The sequence below is a fragment of the Plodia interpunctella genome, chromosome 20 (assembly GCF_027563975.2).
Source record: "Plodia interpunctella isolate USDA-ARS_2022_Savannah chromosome 20, ilPloInte3.2, whole genome shotgun sequence".
In the NCBI taxonomy this organism is placed as follows: domain Eukaryota; kingdom Metazoa; phylum Arthropoda; class Insecta; order Lepidoptera; family Pyralidae; genus Plodia; species Plodia interpunctella.
In genome coordinates, this window is record NC_071313.1 from 5,162,087 (window position 1) to 5,181,861 (window position 19,775).

General features: G+C 32.5%; 1 protein-coding gene across 1 annotated transcript; it reads right to left on the reverse strand.

Annotated features, from left to right (window-relative positions):
• Positions 1-1,767: 1,767 nt before the first annotated feature.
• Positions 1,768-19,596, reverse strand: REPTOR-BP (REPTOR-binding partner). The gene is made up of 4 exons (XM_053760264.2): positions 19,378-19,596; positions 11,006-11,141; positions 10,532-10,653; positions 1,768-9,506 (listed from the first exon to the last, which is right to left on the reverse strand). The coding sequence occupies exons 1-4, from the start codon at positions 19,426-19,428 to the stop codon at positions 9,399-9,401; spliced, it is 417 nt and encodes a 138-aa protein (XP_053616239.1). The 5' UTR covers positions 19,429-19,596; the 3' UTR covers positions 1,768-9,398.
• Between the last annotated feature and the right edge of the window lie 179 nt (positions 19,597-19,775).

Consider the following 19,775-nt stretch of genomic DNA (forward strand, 5'->3'; position numbering starts at 1 on the left):
AAAGTACTATATACCTTTCTGGATATGTGTGGCTGGGCATACTCGTGTTACCTGTAGTGAAACATAAATAATACATAGTGAAAGATCCTGTTGAAACCGCTGAACTAGTTTTGATGAAATTTGGAACGGATATCCGTTAGCTTTTTTTAAAATCATCCCCTAAGGTTTTCAACATGGCATGAAAGTTCGTATGAAAAACACAAGTACTTAACTATCTACATCACAACAAACACATGAGCCGCATACAACTCCTATCTATGTTTTAATGATTTATAAATGTAAAATTAGAATATTCTTACAGAAGCCTTAATACAAAAACTGAATTCCATGAAATATATTTGCAGTACGCAGACAACTTTCTAGCTTAAGTATCCGAAAATCTCTAAAGTTTCTCCATGGAAATGAAGAGCTAAGAAAAAAATCTGCTCACTGAAAAAATCATTAATCGAATAAAAACTGTGTAAAAATAACGAATGAACGCACCTTAAAATTTGCGAAGAACAAAAGAAAAATTACCGGAACTGAATCAAAGTTAAAAACTTTTGCAAAGTTTTACAATGAATACAAAACCTGAAAATACACACCATAGTCGAACTCAGACAGATGACGAGGAATGAACGTGAATTGCGTAGTTTGTGAGCTTTTTTACCGCAATGAAAAACAAGCAATGTACTTCGAAACCGCCAAGGTTCGCCGAACTGTTTACCGATAGTGTGTAGCCGGCATATACTAAGTTTATCGTGCTACAAAATTTATTAAATACCCATAAAATACAACTAATAAATAAGCGCGCACCTTCTATTCTAACGCATAGGTACTCGCGGTACCATAGATAAAATTAATATATATTTATTTTATCTATGGTACATTCTGAGGACAAGCCATCACAACCGGCCGCCAGTCTGGTGTTAACCTTCCTCGGGAATGCTAATGTTTATCGCAGCTGCCTAGGCCGTGTCTCTTAGTCGTCTCGTACAACATCCACGGGGGAATGGAGCGGTCTACTCTAGGGAGGCACCATCCCAAATAGAGATGGAGGAATGAGGATGGAGGTACAAATAGTACTTAAATAATCCAATATTTACTAAACAACATTGTTTTAAGTTGTTATGAACCAATAAAAAGTAATTGAAAGTTAAGGACCGATTAAGGAAATAATTTCCATGACGGGAATCGCTCAGGAAAATTAAATTAAATTCCATTGAAGTTCAAAGACGGGCGATTTTGCAATTTGCCTTTTACATCTTTAAGACCTAGAAAAAATAATTAGGTAAGTACCTACCCTTATATTATAAAAGAAGACTATTGCGTCTGTCTGTATAAACGCGATAAACTCAAAAACCACCAGACGGATTTTTATACGGTTTTCATAGATACTGTGATTCTTGAAGAAAGTTTAGGTATATTTGTTTTTACCAGAGCGAAGTCGAGACGGGTCGCTAGTTAAGTATATTTATGATGTTTCACGAAAAAAGACTGGCTTTCTCATTTCTTTAATTATAATTCGCGTTTTAAGGTAACTTTTCACTTGGAACGTCACTATAATTATTCTTCTTTTGACTCGCCAGCGACGTGTTATGGGTATCATATTGCAGCAAAAACATTTTGAGCTCTGTACATATTTATATCGGTTCTTCGCCGATTTTTTTAGTTCCCCCCTTATTGGTACTAGGTAATTATGTCTTAACAAAAAAAAAATAAATTGGAAATTTTAAAAATCCTATTCCCGCACAGATTGTAAGGAAACAGTTTGAATAAAAGACAAAATAAATACAGATGGTTTTATATTTATATGGTTACGAAACACCTAGTTTTATAACTCGGACACCAATGCTTATGATATAAATTTGTATCAATAAACAAAAGTACTAAAAAAAAATTAAAACAAAACAAAAATAAAGACACATGATATACATGTAACTTCTAAATAAAATGTAATTGTAAAAGTTATAACATAAAACTAATAAGAGTCATCATCAAAACCGTTATTTAAAAAAAACAGACAAACAAAACATCAAATGTAACTTAAAAATACAGCTTAAATAATTAGATTACCTTGTAAAGCCTACCAAATGTTTAGTCGCAGCCATTTAATTGAAAGGCTACGGCCTTCCAAAAATAACTGATTTAATCAGATGGCTGCGACATTTAAGTAATGTTGATGTTATTGCATTTCAGAAATATAACATAATAATATATACCTAATTTAAAAAGCACACAGAAAAATATTTTTATTATTGGTACTCATTATGTCCATAAACTTTTATCGTTCAGTTCTATTAGTTTATTAAAACTTGTAACGTAATGTGTTTACTAGCGCCATCTATTACAATGTTGATGTCCGTTTATGGTTTCAAGAAGTAAATTTATTCTGTGAAAACTATCCTCTCGTTTTATTACAGGTTATGGGCCCAGCACACTTCCATTTATGTGTTCCATAAATTTCTATTACCCTATGCTAGAGCCTATTAACACATAGTTATTTATTTCCACAAATTTTTGCAATTTTCTCAAATACCTAAATGCGCGCTAAAAACTACTTCGAACTAAATATACAGGACACTTTACAATATTTTTTTATGCAATCAGTGTCGTTAATAAAACATATTTTATGAAAAAAAAAACATAAGTATATTACCTAAATCAAATACCTATCTTACATCTACCTATATTAAAGAAAATGATATCAGGTGTTATTTTTTCCAGAGATTTCGTTGTTGCAAGTTTTAGGAGTAACATAGGCTATATTTTAGCCGAGCCGATAATAAATATGAATGGGGCTGGGGCACAACTGGTGTTTTACCACTTGTGTCCCAAGCGGGGAAATTCCAGTTTTCTTCTTTTATTTATCATATTTTCATAATAATTAATTAATCTACAAACGACGTTTACATCTAAGTGTATTAAGTACATTTTGAAATAATTTCGAATGACAATATATTATTTGTTTTACATGACACCATATACCATTTAATATGTATGTTACTAATCATTCTGTTGCATAAAAAAATCGTACGTCGTTCCCGTGGTAGCCTTGTATTAAAAGATCTACCTAATATTATAGTTTACTTACAGCCATCAGATTGTGGCGCATAACTATTTATTCTTATATCTAATACGATTCTTCACATAGCATATTCTCGTCGCACTATTATATACAATATTAAGTGCCCTATTTTCAATATACTTAAATATTATCTAAAACTACTACACGATATGGCTGTGGCCAATACCAATCTTAAGGCTATTATTGTCATTCGCGCCTTCCATGGGACTGTCGCGTGATCTGACATAGTATACAGGGTGACTTTTTATTTATTGGCAATATTTTGTCTACATGCTCAGTCCATGATTCGGAACAACTTTTAGTATGGGAGGGAGTAACTCCGAAATCGTGATCCAAAAAAAATCATCTATTCTATACGAAATTAAATACCTAACTGGTGGAAAATGAATGGATCAGGTGGTTTTTTTTTCGCGATTTCAAGGTGGCTTCCATACGAAAGTAAATATTGCTAATGTATAAGAAATCACCCTGTATTGATTAACTTATCTATTATACGGTAGGATAGCTAAAATATTTATACAGAAAAAAACAATGATAACTGATATAAATCAAGTAATAAAATTTATAAAATAAATGAAGTATAGTAACTAGGTATCTTCAAAAATTGTTTATAAATATACCTATTGGTAACAATGCGTATTTTAGTAGGATCTAGGCCTTACTTATATATATATATATATATATATATGTGTAACATATCTAGATTATACCATGTTAAGATTGTAGAGAAAATAACGAATTTTTGATTTGAATAAATAGTGATTTAATGAAATAATAGTGACATTCGTTTTCTAACAGCAGGAGTAATGAGCGGCGGTAAGAAACGGACTAAATGACATTCATTTTTTGTTTTAACCGTATGGATAAAGATTTTATTTGCTTAAACACGAAGTTACTATTATTGAAATTAATATGGTGGTTATTTAAAAACTAAGAATCAATTTTTAAAAAACATAATTAAGTACAGTAAAAATGTGAAAAAGTCAAATTTTAAATTCAATACATGGACCTTATATTAATATAGTAATAATTTCTTAAGCTTAAGTACCTAAACATATTTTAGGCTGATGCAGGCAGACGCACGCACGTTACTTTAATACTATGCAATTATACTAAACTCATATATATCTACCTTATTATACATTTCCTATCCTATTCAAACATTTAGTTTGAAATATCCTTAACTATCACTGGGATCAATAACTTCACAATGCCTTTTATTGAAACTATAATAATGGCGCCCAACTAACTGTTTATTACTACATAATGTTTTATAATCAAGGAATTATCATCATTATTTTAAGCCAACTTCAACCAACTGCTGGGTAATCTAGAAATTAAATATGATTACTATTTTTATTATAATATGTGCTAAATATTTCTTCAGAAAAATATATATACATAATACTATAATTTATTAGATGTTGCCCGGGGCTTCGCTCCCGTAGGAATTTTGAGATACAATATAGCTTATAGCCAATGTTGGATAATGGACCTATCTAAATGGTGAAAGAATTTTTTAAATCGGCTCGGTAGTTTCGGAGATTACCCGTCTCAAACATACAAACTCACAAACGCTTACCTCTTATAATAATAGTATAGGCTAGCGTTACATTAACGACATATTTATAGTTCATAGAAACTCTTTTCAAAATCAAATGATTCATAACTTTAAACAAATTCAAACGTAGTCCATATACTTCCACAAATATTTTTCAGTCAACTTAATCATATTCACAAGATATATAAATAATAGTATTCTGGTCTTAGAAATAGTAAAAATAATAATATTAATGTTATGTTGTTCACGAAACTTCGTTCAGTTTTGGCGATAATAATATGTATACGAAAAAAGGAGGGATAATCCTACTGATATTATAAATGCGAAAGTTTGTGAGGATGTTACTCTTACACGCAAAATCTACTAGACCGATTGTTATGAAATTTGATACACGGATTGAATATAACCTGGAATAATACATAGGCTACTTTTTATCTCGAAATTCCCAAGGGAACGAACGAAGCCCCGAACGAATCATTGAACATTGTATTTATAAAATCATAATATTCAATAATGTTAATATTCATAAAACAAAATTGTAAACTAGATCGACAAATATTTTTTTAAATTATAATGGTTTAGTTTTTTTTTTGAGGTACTTTGTGCCTCATTTTTTTTGTTTTTGCTTTCAAAATATAATTATAGAATTTTCCTACATACTACCTTATGATATTTATTTAAAAATATCGACTAATATTTTATATGTACATACTATGATTACTGTTGATCCATTTCACTCGTTTACTATAAAATTATATTATATTTACTTTAATAACTGTATTATTTTTTGTTATGATCATAAATTACTTAATAATTATATATTACATTTTGTAGATTTGCCAATATTTAAATCCAAATTAGAATTACAAATATGTATGGACCACATAAATTAGCTTAACATTTTTTTTGGTCTGTCATAATATAAAAATTTATATATTTTTTTATCAGAATTTAATATCATATCAATATCTTTCAATTTAATATCAATTATATAAAAAAAAAACTTGTACTTATACGGTTAATCTGTTAATTTAAAAATCTATTATTTTATCTGATACATTGACAATCTAATATTTTATTTATTTAAAAGCAAAGAAAAGAAATTATTTTTTTATTAAAAAATTGCAGGCACTGTCAGTTCTCGTTAGATTTTTTTCATTACAAAAGATAATAACAAAATCTTGGATAAATCGACAAATCGCAGTATCCACGCAAACGGATAATATAAGATAATTTTTATATTTTATACCCTAAGAATATACTATGCCTATAAAAATGTTCATAATTATTTAGCGCCTTTTTGTAGTTACATATATTTTATAAAATCTTATATGATACATAAATCACTTAATACCTAGTACCCAATGCTGAGACTACATTTGGTTGATTTAATTTAGTGTATTGACTGCCTCTTCAACATGCCTTACTTAAGCAAGAGTTACCTAAGAGATATAATTTTAGGTAGGTATTTTGAAATAATATATAACATTAAAAAATATATAACATTTTTAATGCTTATTTCGCAAACTTTTTTACTATAAAATTAGATAAAATAGGTATGATTTATCAACAAAATGTAGTATCATCGCAAAAGGTTCAAAAATGATTATTATATCCAAATGTTTATTTGGACTGATTTTTATATATCCATTTTCATTTGTTAACTGTTGTTGGTCAGTGTAACTTGATATAATAATATTATTACTTCATTATATATGTGATTAAATTGCGTGTTTTGTTTAAAATGACAAACAGGCTTATGGCGCGAAACAGAGCGAGAGGTTGTGAGCGAAATCATCCTTTTTCGCATTCGCAGCCATTGACGTCATAAGTCTTTACCCGCTTTATAAATTCAGAAAACAGTTATTCCAAATAAATATTTGAACATAATCCTTATATTTATTTGAGGTGGATTTTAGTTGGTTGTGTTAGTATTTAGTTTTTATCCTTTATATTGTACTTTATTGCTTTAAGTTGTCATTACAATAAAATGCAATATGAAGATAGTGTGACGAGAGAAAATACATTTTCTCAGCAATAAAATGAATTATTTTTATACAACGAAATTTACTGATAAAAATTATTCGTACAAAGAAAAAAATATTTCGAAAAATTCACACATAAAACATTTATCAACACAAACAATAAAACAATAAATGAACGAGGCGGAATGCCGACAGGAATAGCAATATCTACACTATGACCTAACTAAATAAATTTGAAATCAGCAAATTAATCTAAAATGATTTGAAAACTTAAACCTCAAGCTATAACTAATAATTGAACGTAGGAAGTGCAAACAATATAAAAAAAACTTTAATAAGAAAAGAAATTATATCACAAACATACACCCAAAATTATTATTTTTAAGCACCCAGTTGTTTAATTTAATATGTCTCAGAAAATCATCTATTATGAATACAAATGATAGGATTAAGTTTTTTATAATCGCAATACATAATAAGCGGAAATAAAAGAACAAGCTAAAATATCACTTCGTTGACGAGTATGCCATCTAGTGACAAATTAAACATAACACTATATATTATGGTTTACAACAAAATATGCTATATAATTACAATTTGTTTGCTTTGCTGGCTTCATATGGATATCATTTAATACAAAATCTTACTTATATTTCGGTATTTATATTCATGTAACATGGATGTGCCAATGTGTTAGTACCTATGAGTACGTTGTAAACCTAATACAGCACACACCATTGAAATTAAGAGTCTAATGTTGCGTGATCATTACAAATAAATATCAACTTTGTGTTCTAAAACACAGAGCTCAAAATTTTTTCAACTGTGGTTTCTCTTGTCCATTTTTAGAATGTTATGATAATATGTAGATTTTTATTAAATCGACACTAAATATAATTATTTCGCTAATCAACACTTTTAACATATTTTATCCTGAAGTATTTAACTCAAATAAGCTTAAAATACTATTAAACTTTTTATGAATGTCGAAGTGCGCATGACAAACAAATTGTAATAGTTAAATTAGTTTTTATGCTTATTTACTATATACAACTAGTGTTTTACGTCATATAGTTGTTATAAATATTTGTCAACCTTAACCTTAGCTTAGTATTATAATGCTATAAAATATAAGTAATTTAGTGTAGATTTACATATAGGTAGTTCTACATATTTGCGAAGTTTTTAGTACATATACAGGTGAATTTGTAAACACCAGTAAAATCTTCAGTTTTATTTTAATATCGCAAAACTTATAAAATATTTGATGGTGAAATAAAAAATGACATCATAAAAATACGATCTTTTTGTGGTATTTTTTGTAGACCAGAGACGAGAAGACTGCGATACTTGAGGGACACGATTAGTGCGATACTTGAGGGACACGATTAGATGTGTGGTAAGTTTATTGTTGGAATCAAGGTTATAATATAATTTACTATAATCGTTGTAATATGAATTAGCGCATTACTCAAACACAATAATCATAAATCACTTAATGATGTTTAAAAAGTCACGTCTGTATAAGTTTGTACTAAAAACGTACGTGAATGCAAAATATCATGTGGAAATAAACAACCAATTTATTCATTTTTACAGTCACAGAAGTAATTTTAGGGCGAGTTTTGCTGTTACTTCAGTCATTGATAAAATCGAATTTTAATAGGCCTGAAAGTAAAATTTATCAAATTTTAAGTTAACATATTTTACGTTTACGTAAATATATTTTTGAAATGCGATAACATCAATTATTAGATACGCTGTTAATATAAAAAAAATCTTAAACTAATGATATTGTTACGAATATAAAAATAATATTAAAAAAATATTTTAGACCCTCTTTGAGGATAATTAAAAAAATAGTTTTTTGTTACCTGTATTTGAGAACTACTTACTATACGAATATTAGAAAATAGGTAAAAGTCAAACATGTAAAGTATCGTGTGGTTTTTTAAAGTATAAGAACTGCTCCTAATTTTATTCTTAAACTTAAAACAAATGGCATCTTATACCTTATGTGTATATAACTTAACAAAAAGCTCTTTTTTCTCAAAACATAACATGATACTTATATCGATAAGAAAAAACAAAACACAAAACATAGATATATGGATAATTAAATGACATTTACATCCTTAAAACTAAAAACTAGCGTACACATCTGACAAATATTAACCAAAACAGAAATTGTAAAGTAACCATAATATGATTTTTCCAAAAATATACAGAATATTTGCAAAAAAATATAAAATCATTAAATTATAATAAAGTGGGTTGTTCAAAATTTAGGATATATCAAATCTATTATTAAGTAGGAATTTCTATATAAATTACAAACATCTATTAAAATTTAACACGCATATTTAAAACTTCAAAAATGATCTTACTATTAAAAAACTAATATTAATGGGTTACAAAAAAAGATTTATCTAAAATAAATGGGGTTTTTGAATTGGGCAAAAAAAAAAACAAAGTTTTGTCAAATGAAATATAAAATTGCAAAAATCTAAAATATTTAAAATATTACCATGGCAATACTACGGAAACATATTGTTTTAATCATCAATGTATGAATGAACTAAGGTTTTAATTAAAACATTGAATGTTTCAAAAAAAAAACTTAAACGTATAGGATACATACATATACATACATATAGGATACGTACATTTTAACAAAGTATTGTGAAACGAAAAAGAAATCATCAAATACCATGGCAATGTTACGGAAATATATTTTTTACAAGACATCAACATATGCTAAGTGACATGAAAAAAAAAAGCTATTTTAAAAAGGTTTCGCATCTTCCTGTTTCACCATTCCCAACTCCTGCAGCATGGCGTCCAGCCCCTCTGGTATACGACCCTGGTCTAACTCCAGATTCCATTTATAATACTGGAAAAATAATATTTGTAAGCAAATACTCTATAAGTAATGTTAATATTTACTTGAAACTTCGCATAGTGGATCTGCCTTGGACCTTGTCTCACCATTTCGTATGTGCACGGGGTTTACGATACACCCATAACAAAGTCCAAACGTCGTTAAGGATTGTCGTTTTTGCTTAAAAAGACCGTATCATTAAGATGCATAATATTACTCGTGCGAAGCCGGGGCGGGTCGCTAGTTTGATATAAATTTTAACTTGATACTTCTACGCATTCCTGACAGACGGAAAAATATAATATTAAAGTATAGATATTATAAATGTTAAAGTGTGCCTGTTTGTCCTTGTTTTTTGCTTGATTGAGGTAACTTTTAGGGTGAATATAGTTGGAAGAGTGGAAATTTATATAGGCAGTCCACAACTTGTGTATTATATAAATTAAAGTACCTAACGCATATTACATCTAAGTGCGAAAAAACTATGTAGACATTAAACTTGCAATAACAATTGAGTAGGCATATCTTTGCACGATAGATAAGATAAATACGATAAAAATATAAACATCAGTACAAGTGACAATATCAGCTCACCCACGCGTATTGATAACAATTATAAAAAATTATGCGATTAAAACATGAAGTTTCTAAACTGATAAAATCGTAATTCATATAGTTTTGGCGCCATTATAACAGAATAGTCCGAGTGAGACCGGAACTTAGAAAACGCTAAGTGAGAAAGAGACGAAAGAATAATTCATATCTGTTGTGCAAATATAAATAAAATAGGTCCACCTAAAAACTGTCGCGTCTGTCTGTATGAAAGGAAAAAAAAAATCCGGGCGGGTTTTTGTACGTTTTTCGCCAATACAACTGATTCCTGAGGAAGGCTTACACTCGCACATACGGAACGAATGAATGAACGTGTGAATGAATGAATTAAATTATACAAAGACGTTATAATACGGATATTCGTTCGATAATGATTTATATTTCCACAAATAGATACTGAGTGAGTGAGTAAATGAATGAACCACCTTGTCCAGTTCCTTCCTCAAGGCAATGACAGAGCGCTCCCGGTCCGCGACGAGCTCCTCCAGGTACTGGTAGCGGAGCTTCTTGCGTGCGCGGCACTCGCGCGCCGACTGGCGACTGCGCTCTGTAAACAAAATCAAAACAGTAGTAGTGCGCCGGAGCTGAGAGCTAGGGCATTGGCAGTAAGGCTTTTTTAAATTGTTTTTGCTTCGAGGTAAAAATATGCGAATGCTAGTTTCTATTAGCTCTTTCATCTTTGTACACAGATCAGAAGTGGCATCATTTCTACAGACAGAAGTGGGATTATCTGACCGGCTCGACCGGCTCGACTGGTGGGATTATCACTTGGCCACGGAGATGAAAACACATAATAAGGTAAACAGCAGCTAGTCAGAAATAATGGTTATGGGTTCTTCGTATTTATTGATAAAAGTACCACCAATAAATAATAATTAAAAAAAATAATATATACACACCTAGCTTGGCCTTCATATCTTGTTTGTCAAGCTGCGCTTTTCTGCCAGGACGGCGTCCACGTTTCCCCCCCTCGCGACGCTCTCCCCCCTCCGGCCCCGCCCCCACAGACCCAAACACCCCGCCTCCGAGGGACTCCTGAAATAGAGAAAAATAAAATTATGACACAACAAATAAATTATATACAGATCTCCAAATCCAACTGCTTGTGATAGCGCTATGTCAATTGGTCTATATTTTGGCCTGCACGAAACACAGGCTGCTTGACACGGCCCTAACCCCGCTAGGTCTCATACAAATTCCAAAATGAATACATTATGGAATGTCGGGAGCGATCCACCCACTCCACACGCAGTACACCACCGAGTTTGATAAATAACTATCCTGTATACATGTGTGTCGGTCCCACTTCGTCCAGTAGCAGTTGCTGTTTATGGTGTGCAAGCCTTTTAATCCATGTTGGTAACCCATTCAGTAACAGACCATATCGAGAAATTGTAAAAAATAGACTTCACGGTTAGAAATGAAAATTCAAATAAATGCCGTAAAATAGGGAAACGTTAGCGTTTATAATCTGTATTTCTCTCCCAAATGTAAATCGTCAGAAGCCAGTCAAATTAGTCCTTGCCCTCCCTGCCCTTGAACCATTGCAACCCCTCACAGCAGAAGTTGAGTTCAAGGTTAAAAAAGGAGCGTTTGAGTCCCCGTACTCTTATGACGAGTTAGTGTAGGCCTTGAATAACTTTACTGCATACTAGATGTTGCCCGGGGCTTCGCTCCCGTGGGAATTTTGAGATAAAGTATAGCTTATAGGAATCTTGCATAATGTACCTTTCTAATGGTGAAATAATTTTTTAAATCGTTTGGGTAGTTTCGGAGATTACCCGCCTCAAACATACAAACTCATAAACGATTACCTCTTTGTAAAATTTGTATAGCTAACATAACAAAAAGAAATCAGTAATTAAAAAAGTTAAAGGCCACGTGCAGTGTTATCCCATGATGCCTCTCTTCCAGCCAATATACTTAGAATTTTGTATTCTACCTACAATATACATATGTATCTATTCGTCTGTAATTTATCTATCTTTATGGATTTTTCGTGCATGTAAATTAAATGCCTCAACAGTTTGCAAGCCTATGTTGTCTGTATTTTTACACCTATTGTATGACTAACTGATGCCCGCCACTTCGTTCGCGTGACCGAAGTATTTTTGGTGAGGAGTCAAAATGATTAGAGATTTAAAAAAATATTTAAATACTATATTGGAGATCCTTCCTTCGGGAGCCAATATAAAAAGACTTGAAGAGTTATTCACTCCGACGAAAGTCGCATAAAGTTGGCCATCGGATTTAAAAACATTTGTTAAGGCGTCATTTCCATATTTCCTATAGTTTAGCTGGACCATTATGGCTCTTCCTCAGGTGTTCTAGATCTTCAATTTTTAAACAGGAAATGCTCTTCAGCCTGAACAACTTTTATTAAGGCGTTATTTCTATATTTCCTATAGTTTAGCCAGACCATCATAGGTCTACATCAGGTGTTCCAGATCTTCCATTTTTATACTTCAACAGAAAATGCTCATCAGACTGAACAATTTTTGTTAAGTCGTCATTTCTATATTTCCTATACTTTAGTTCCAGATCTTCGATTTTTATACCTCAACAGAAAATGCACCTCAGGCTAAACAACTTTTGCTAAGGCGTCATTTCTATATTTCCTATAGTTTATCAAATCATCATTCTATGTTTCATTCATTTCTATGTTTCCTACAGTTTTCAAAATCAATACCTTATATACCCAGGCATATAACAAAAAAGTTTAATGCGAATCCGTCCAGCAGTTCCGATTTCCGATCCGACAGGCAGATTTTTTTCAAATTCTTACTCTATTATTATGACTCTATCGCCAAATTTTATTTTTATGTAAATATATTCAATGTACAATTTATTTTTCTTCTGTTTTATTATATATATTGATTACGAGAAACCATGAACCTGTATCGCGGTGTCCGCAGACGGTTTGGGCGAGTGTATCTGGGGCTTTAGCTAAACCACTATTTAAATTTTGATGAAATTTTAATATACTGTAGTGTGTATAGTTTTTTAATTATTTTATTTTTAGATCAACTTAAAGACATTTTATGACCCATTTTTCAGAATGGACGTTGAAAGTTTGTTCCTATCACAAATACATTTAATTTCAAATTATTTTCCTTTCTTACAACGTTGTTGTCCCTTGTCATAACGTGCCCACACCATAATAATATGTACTTTAGAATAAAGCTTGCCCCATATAACCTTCAACGTTAATTCCCTTGTTTGTTACCTATAGCTTCCCAAAATGAGGCGCAGTTATATGTCTGAGACGCCATTTTCCCAAACCCAATAAGATGTCACTGGAACAAAAGATTCCACGCGAAAGAAGTTCGTTGACTTCGGAGGCTCATCGGCAGCATTCTGTTCCATACGCACATTCGAGAGCAACATCCATTCAATATTAAACCATAACATCAACAGCATGAGACAGACTTTCCATTGACAGAACTATAAAAACATTGGTTTTGTCAAGCGGACCGTATTAAAGAAACATATGGTTATGTAAGTGATTATATTTTTGGACGTAGCCTGACCGTTAGTATCAAGTTTTGTTAAAATGTACAAGGAAAATTTAAAACTCAAATGAAGTACCAGAGTTTTATATAGATCATATCATATTACTGCGTCAAAACAATTTTAAATATCATCCTGAGAGAGATTGCCGAATTTTGTAAACAAGCTAAATAGGTAACTAACTAGATACAAAGTAAATAGGTGCTTCTCTAGTTGATTTCAATTAGTCTTAAAACTTAAACAACTTAAAAGAAATACTACTCTATATGAAACTAATTTAGGATGATAATAGTCAAATAGAGCAAGTACCTAATAAAATGTACACAGAAGTTGAAATGGTACAAAAACGGACAAAAATATTTATTCTGCCTATCAGATACTACAAAAGAGGTTCGAAAAATAAAAATAGTTATTTTTAAAACCATTTGCAACGAACGCATGGCAAAAGGGGCATATAAAAACAGTTGTAAAAGTACAATGACATGGATCCTGCAACCAATACTAATACAGGAACGTGTCCAAAAAATTAAAAAACAATTCCATTTTTAAAAATGGAACGTTCGGAACACCATTTTTTTATTTGTCATCCATATTAATCTATACTAATATTATAAAGAGGAAATAATTATATTTTTGTTTTCTTTTTGATCGTAATGAATAAACTTAAAAACTACTAGACCGATTTAGATGAAATTTGGCACAGAGATAGGCGAAACCATCAGGAGTATAGTATAGGCTACTTTTTATTATGGTTGTACCCGAGCGAAGCCGGGGCGAGCCGCTAGTTTGAAAATAAAGCAGAGAAAAAGGGCATGCATGCAAGAATTCAAGTTAAGTACGATCTCGAACCTTCTCAACTTTGCGCTTACGAGCCATAAAACACAGCTCATACAAGTTTATCTGAACTCTGTTCGTTCAATAACCACAACATTACTAGCAATGCACAAAACTTCAATTTATGCCTTCATTTGAGGTTTTCACGCGATATTCAAGGAGATGACGCAGACTTATAAAGGAAATGAACTGCGCAATACCGGTACACTACGTACTAGTGCATTGATATCTAGGACGCTAATGGCTAAGCCCTGGACGACACGGGAGCTATCGATCCAGTGCAATGTTGCTATGGTTTTCATTATAGGTACCTATAGATGTAATAAAGGTATGAGCGCACGGTGCATCAAATACGCATGTCCTGGTTTTAATGATTTTTCGATGCAAATGTAACCAGGTCATGAATATTGTAGTAGAAGTTATCATTATAGTAAGGAAATAAAACATTTCTATGGAAATTTTAATACGAAGTTTTAACAATCATATAACCTGCCAGAAAATTCTTTTTAGGCAACTGAAATGGGTTCTTCAGCGAACAAAAGCCAAGATAGATACAATGCAATTGTTGATCGATTCACGATAATAAGCCACGTAGGAGTGACGCGGTGGCAAGGTTCTCAAAGAAAGAGAATATAACAATGTTCGTGTGAATGGTTTTGTTGAAGTTGATAAAGCTTTTGGCGATTTAATTGAGACTTAGAAGCTACAAATAAAAAACCTTGTTCAAATAACCAATTATATATAAAATATATATATTTGGTTATTTGAACTATTTGAAATAATAAATAAAAAATCGTTGTTCAAATAACCAAAACAACAGTAATAAAATTAAATTGCATGGCGCCTACCTATTACGAACTTGTTACCAAAATTTGGCTGATATTCTAGAAATAATAAGTGGAATTGATAATATTTATTTACTAGGTACTAAGAGTGCCGGATGAATGATTTTCTTCTCTTAATTTTTCTTGTCTTTCATAGTAGGTCAGTGTCATGACATACCTACATCAGTAGGATTTACCTCAAGTTAACAGCGGTCTAATAAGATTACTAGTTTATAAATTTAGGTGCCTAAGTAGGAAAGTTTGACGTTCTTATGAACCAAAATATAAATTTTGTAATTTGTAGACATTGTTTACCAATATTTGAGTTGACAAACAGTAAACAAATTGGATTATTACTATACCGAATGCAGTCCTTAAATCTACATATTCATGAATATTCAATCTACCGGCTTCTTACCATGACCACTTGAAGATAGCACAGTTCCAATAATAAATCATATGGTGCGTTGTATTAAAAGAAATGTATCACGCATGCAGTTCTTATATACGCAGTTTAATTCAGTTAGCAACAACCGCGATACAACCAAACTGCGTCGTAGGCTCCCGCAAGCCGGCGAATTGCGGCGTAGAAACAGAAAATGACAATTCTTATCCTAAAACAATTTACCTTCAACGCACTTCGACACAAATGTAACACTACACTACACAGTTCAAAATGACGATATTGTAATGAACTTTTCTCATATGAATCAATTAAAATGTGCAAAATAACTCACGTTTTGTGGAAGTCACGGCGCGCGATGACCGTCTCTGTTACTGCCTCGATACCAACTGAATTCTGCGCGAAGCGATGCGCGAGTCGGGCCACCGCGCGGATTTCACTCTTCTTTTTTTAAAAACAACTTTTTAAATCGCCGGCGAATGTTGCAAGAGAACCGCAGGCTATGCGACCAACGCACGATGCGAATGGTGTAGCAATGCTAGTAAACATACATTGTCCCCCCACCTTGGGCAAAGTGACCTTATCGCGACTGCACTTGGTAACAGCGAACACTCTACGCATTTATGGATACGTTCGTTGTAAAATCATTAAAGCAAGAAATTATGAGGTCTGCTGCATTTTAGCAGCTGACATTGTTTACTTCAAGTATGTGATTATTAAATGCTATTATATGTCTGTACACCGACCTATATTCTTCCTTTTATATTCACGTTATAGATTGCGTTGAACCTAGAGTACCTATTACGTAATAGTAAGGGTATTTTTGCGTGAAACCATGACAGATTATGAGCTACTAAAATTACAAGAATATTTATTATTATTAATTGCTATGCTATAACTTTTAATTGCTATGCTAAAGTACTCTTTACTTGCTCGGAAATAGACCCGAATAGGTGTTTCCTAAGAGTTCGTTCCTGAGAAAAAGAGCTTGAGAGACGAACAACGAAGTTATTCTAGCAGGGATATTTCCTTTTGAGGTACGGAACCCTAAAAATAAAACGTATATAGATAATGCGTTACGTTTTATTAATACTTACGCTGCAAGACTGCTACGTATTGAGAGTGGGCTTGAACACTCGTAATTGCGTAGTAAAACTGTATGCATTCGTGCATATAGTCATTCAGGTAACGACGCATTTAATGTCCTAGGTCACGCACGATACTCCGATGCGATGACTCATTGCTGTGAAGGGCATGAAGTCATCGAGGAAAGTATCACACCAGTACCAAAGCGAATGTTTACACTTAGGAAGCGAACACTTCCTTCCCTAGAAGGTATAATCAACAACAAAATTAAAAAATATAATACACTATATGACATGTGGGGACCACTTTATATCTTCCCGTGAATGTCGTACTAGGCAACTGTCAGTCTCATGGCCATAACAAATGAGAGGCAGCAATAGCATACCCAAAGAGGGTTGACGTCAGGCGGGCGGTCGGCTGTAAAGTCATAGCCAAATCTTCAAAATTAAATGCAATATTTTTATGCTAAACCTGGGTTTTGGTTCCAATGTATTTCGTGGCGTCGCTCGCTGTTTAGGTAGGTACTATTATTCCCCCCGCTCTTAACAAAACACACGACGACGCCGCGCAGCCATTCGCTCGGTGACTTCCGCGCGCGTTTACGCTATGGGCGGAAGTTCGTGTCGTGGTCAAAGATCTTTCTTTTCCATTTTGTTTATACAGGCCGGCAAATCGCGCCACGCTCCTGCTCGGAGCGGCAAGGGCGGAAGAGGTCTATGCCCAGCCGTGAGTCGCCAAACTTTCGTGACAAACCATTCATACTAACTACGCAATGTTCACGCATTCGCGTCGACGTGTGTCTGAGTTCGGCAACAGTGTGGGTGTGGCATTAAATTTGATCGATAAGCATGTTATTTCTATTCCAATACAAAATAGGTACTGTAACACCTCTCTCCATTATCGTTTCCTCCCACCCCAAGGTTGACTGGAAGAGTCCGCCTTTGTGCCTTTTTTTATTTTGTATGGTGATAGGTGTTTCTTTTTTTGTATATTTCACTTTTGGTGCAATAAAGAGTATTGTATTCTAATTATATCATTACTCACTGTGGACAATATTGAATGTTAGTAACGGATGAAAGAGATTTTATTTATGAAATATATTTTTTATTTTTATTTTTAAAAAAGCTTTTAGAGTGAAGCCAGTGCGTAGGTACCAGCTAATAACTATGCCAATGTACCAGCTAACAACTATGTACATATAGGACAAAAAACCTAATGCCAGTTCCGCAATGTTGCCGAACTCAGACACATGTCGACACGAATACGTGAACATTAGTAAAACGCGGTAAATAAATCCAACAATGTTTGGCAAACTGTTCGACGACAGGGTGGAGCTGGCATAAGGGCGCACAAAACACTAGTTACGGCACTGTAACGAAGTAGCGAGTTTTTTATCGCAGGGAAAAACCAGCAATGTACTTCGAACTGTTTGCCGATAGTATGGATCTGCTGCTATATCAGCTGTCTTGATACACAGCTGACGCAAAGAAATACCCAGCGATGTACTTCTCTTCTAGTCATAATCATGGCCGATATAGTGTATTATATTATTAACGCCATCTATCATTTGATTGAGTAAGCAATTACTCATTGCTACTTTTTGATGAAGGCACTAGATGGCGCACATGATGACATTTTAGAGAATGGAAAATCATAATATTTCTATCATTGCTACTCAATTTATTATTGTTATTTTAAGTATTCAATTGAAAATATATTTACGATTAAATAGTTTTTTACAGTGTTGGCTTAATTATTTAACATTTTCAGGAAATACAGATTTTTCTAGTTGCACACAAACAATCAGGTCCAGCCTTGACACTTGTGATAAGCAAAACAAGATAACCCATGTGAATGGTCACATTACGCTGGACTAAATAAAACAATAATATTTAATCAATTATGACATATATTTTTGTTAATGTCATAGGATATGCATTCCAATGGTCTGACTACTAAGGATGCCGAAGATTGTGCAAAGTGGAGAAGAAAAAGTAGGTATGTTATGAGTTAGGATGCTGAGCAAGGGGAGAGGGAGAGGAAGAAACTGGGAAAATGCTCAGATGAGAAAGAGCTAGTTTATGTCTATGGTTGGATAAATAAGGCATCTCACTACCACAGATGAAACATTGGCTGTAAAAGACTAATTTGTAGTGATCATCGATACATAAAATCATCCAATTATGTTCAATAATAATAATTCAATACATACAATAATAATATTGATATGTGGAGTACTAAATACTATAAATTTACTTGTAATTATGTAGTTCTTTTCTATATTTTATGATGACAATAAAAGGAAATATTTTTGTCAAGAGACAGCTATTAACTAGTAAGTACATATGGTCCTTATATATGTATAACCAAGTTAAGAAGTAATGCTCCGTGACCTGATGAAATCTTTCATATCATTGAGCAATGAACTTACTGTCTTCAATGACTCAAGGAAAAGTGACATTATAAAAACAAGGTAGGACATGGGTACGTACAAAATACGGAAGTGATATAATGTTAATGTTGTAACAATTTTTTGCTTCGTAAAACATACCTGCCTAACAAATGAAAAACAGAATTAATAAAGCGTGTCAAACAAAGAAAACAATGTACTCACATTTTGGGATTCCTCTTCCAATACAGCCATTTCTTCGAAATCGATATTCATTTTTTACCTTTTTGAATCTCGTTTTACAACTTAAAAAACCAAAATAAAATACGAAATTGAGATAAAAGGCTAAGATTTAAACCACAAGGAAAATTATGTTTTGTGTTCTTTCAAGGTATTGTTTACAAACTGGCAAGGTCATTTGACATATTTTGGTAAATAGATAGACGTAAAGTTGCGTTCATTTACCGATTTCTAAAAATCATCATAAAACTTGTCACAGACTCAATCCTATTCACGTGAAGGAAATGGAAACAAGTGTAAAGCGCACTAAGCTTGTTATTTTCGAATGTTGGTACTCAACTTATTTCATTGCACCATAGACAAATGTCATTGTCAGCCGTGTC

Bases quoted from the DNA above. Each gene is read 5' to 3' on its own strand.
- REPTOR-BP (XM_053760264.2), bottom strand. From the start codon at position 19,428: ATGAATATCGATTTCGAAGAAATGGCTGTATTGGAAGAGGAATCCCAA. The intron at 11,142-19,377 runs GTGAGTACATTG...TCTCTATTTCAG, and splicing joins TGGAAGAGGAATCCCAAAAT to GAGTCCCTCGGAGGCGGGGT. The intron at 9,507-10,531 runs GTGGTTCATTCA...TTATTTTTCCAG, and splicing joins TGAGGAAGGAACTGGACAAG to TATTATAAATGGAATCTGGA.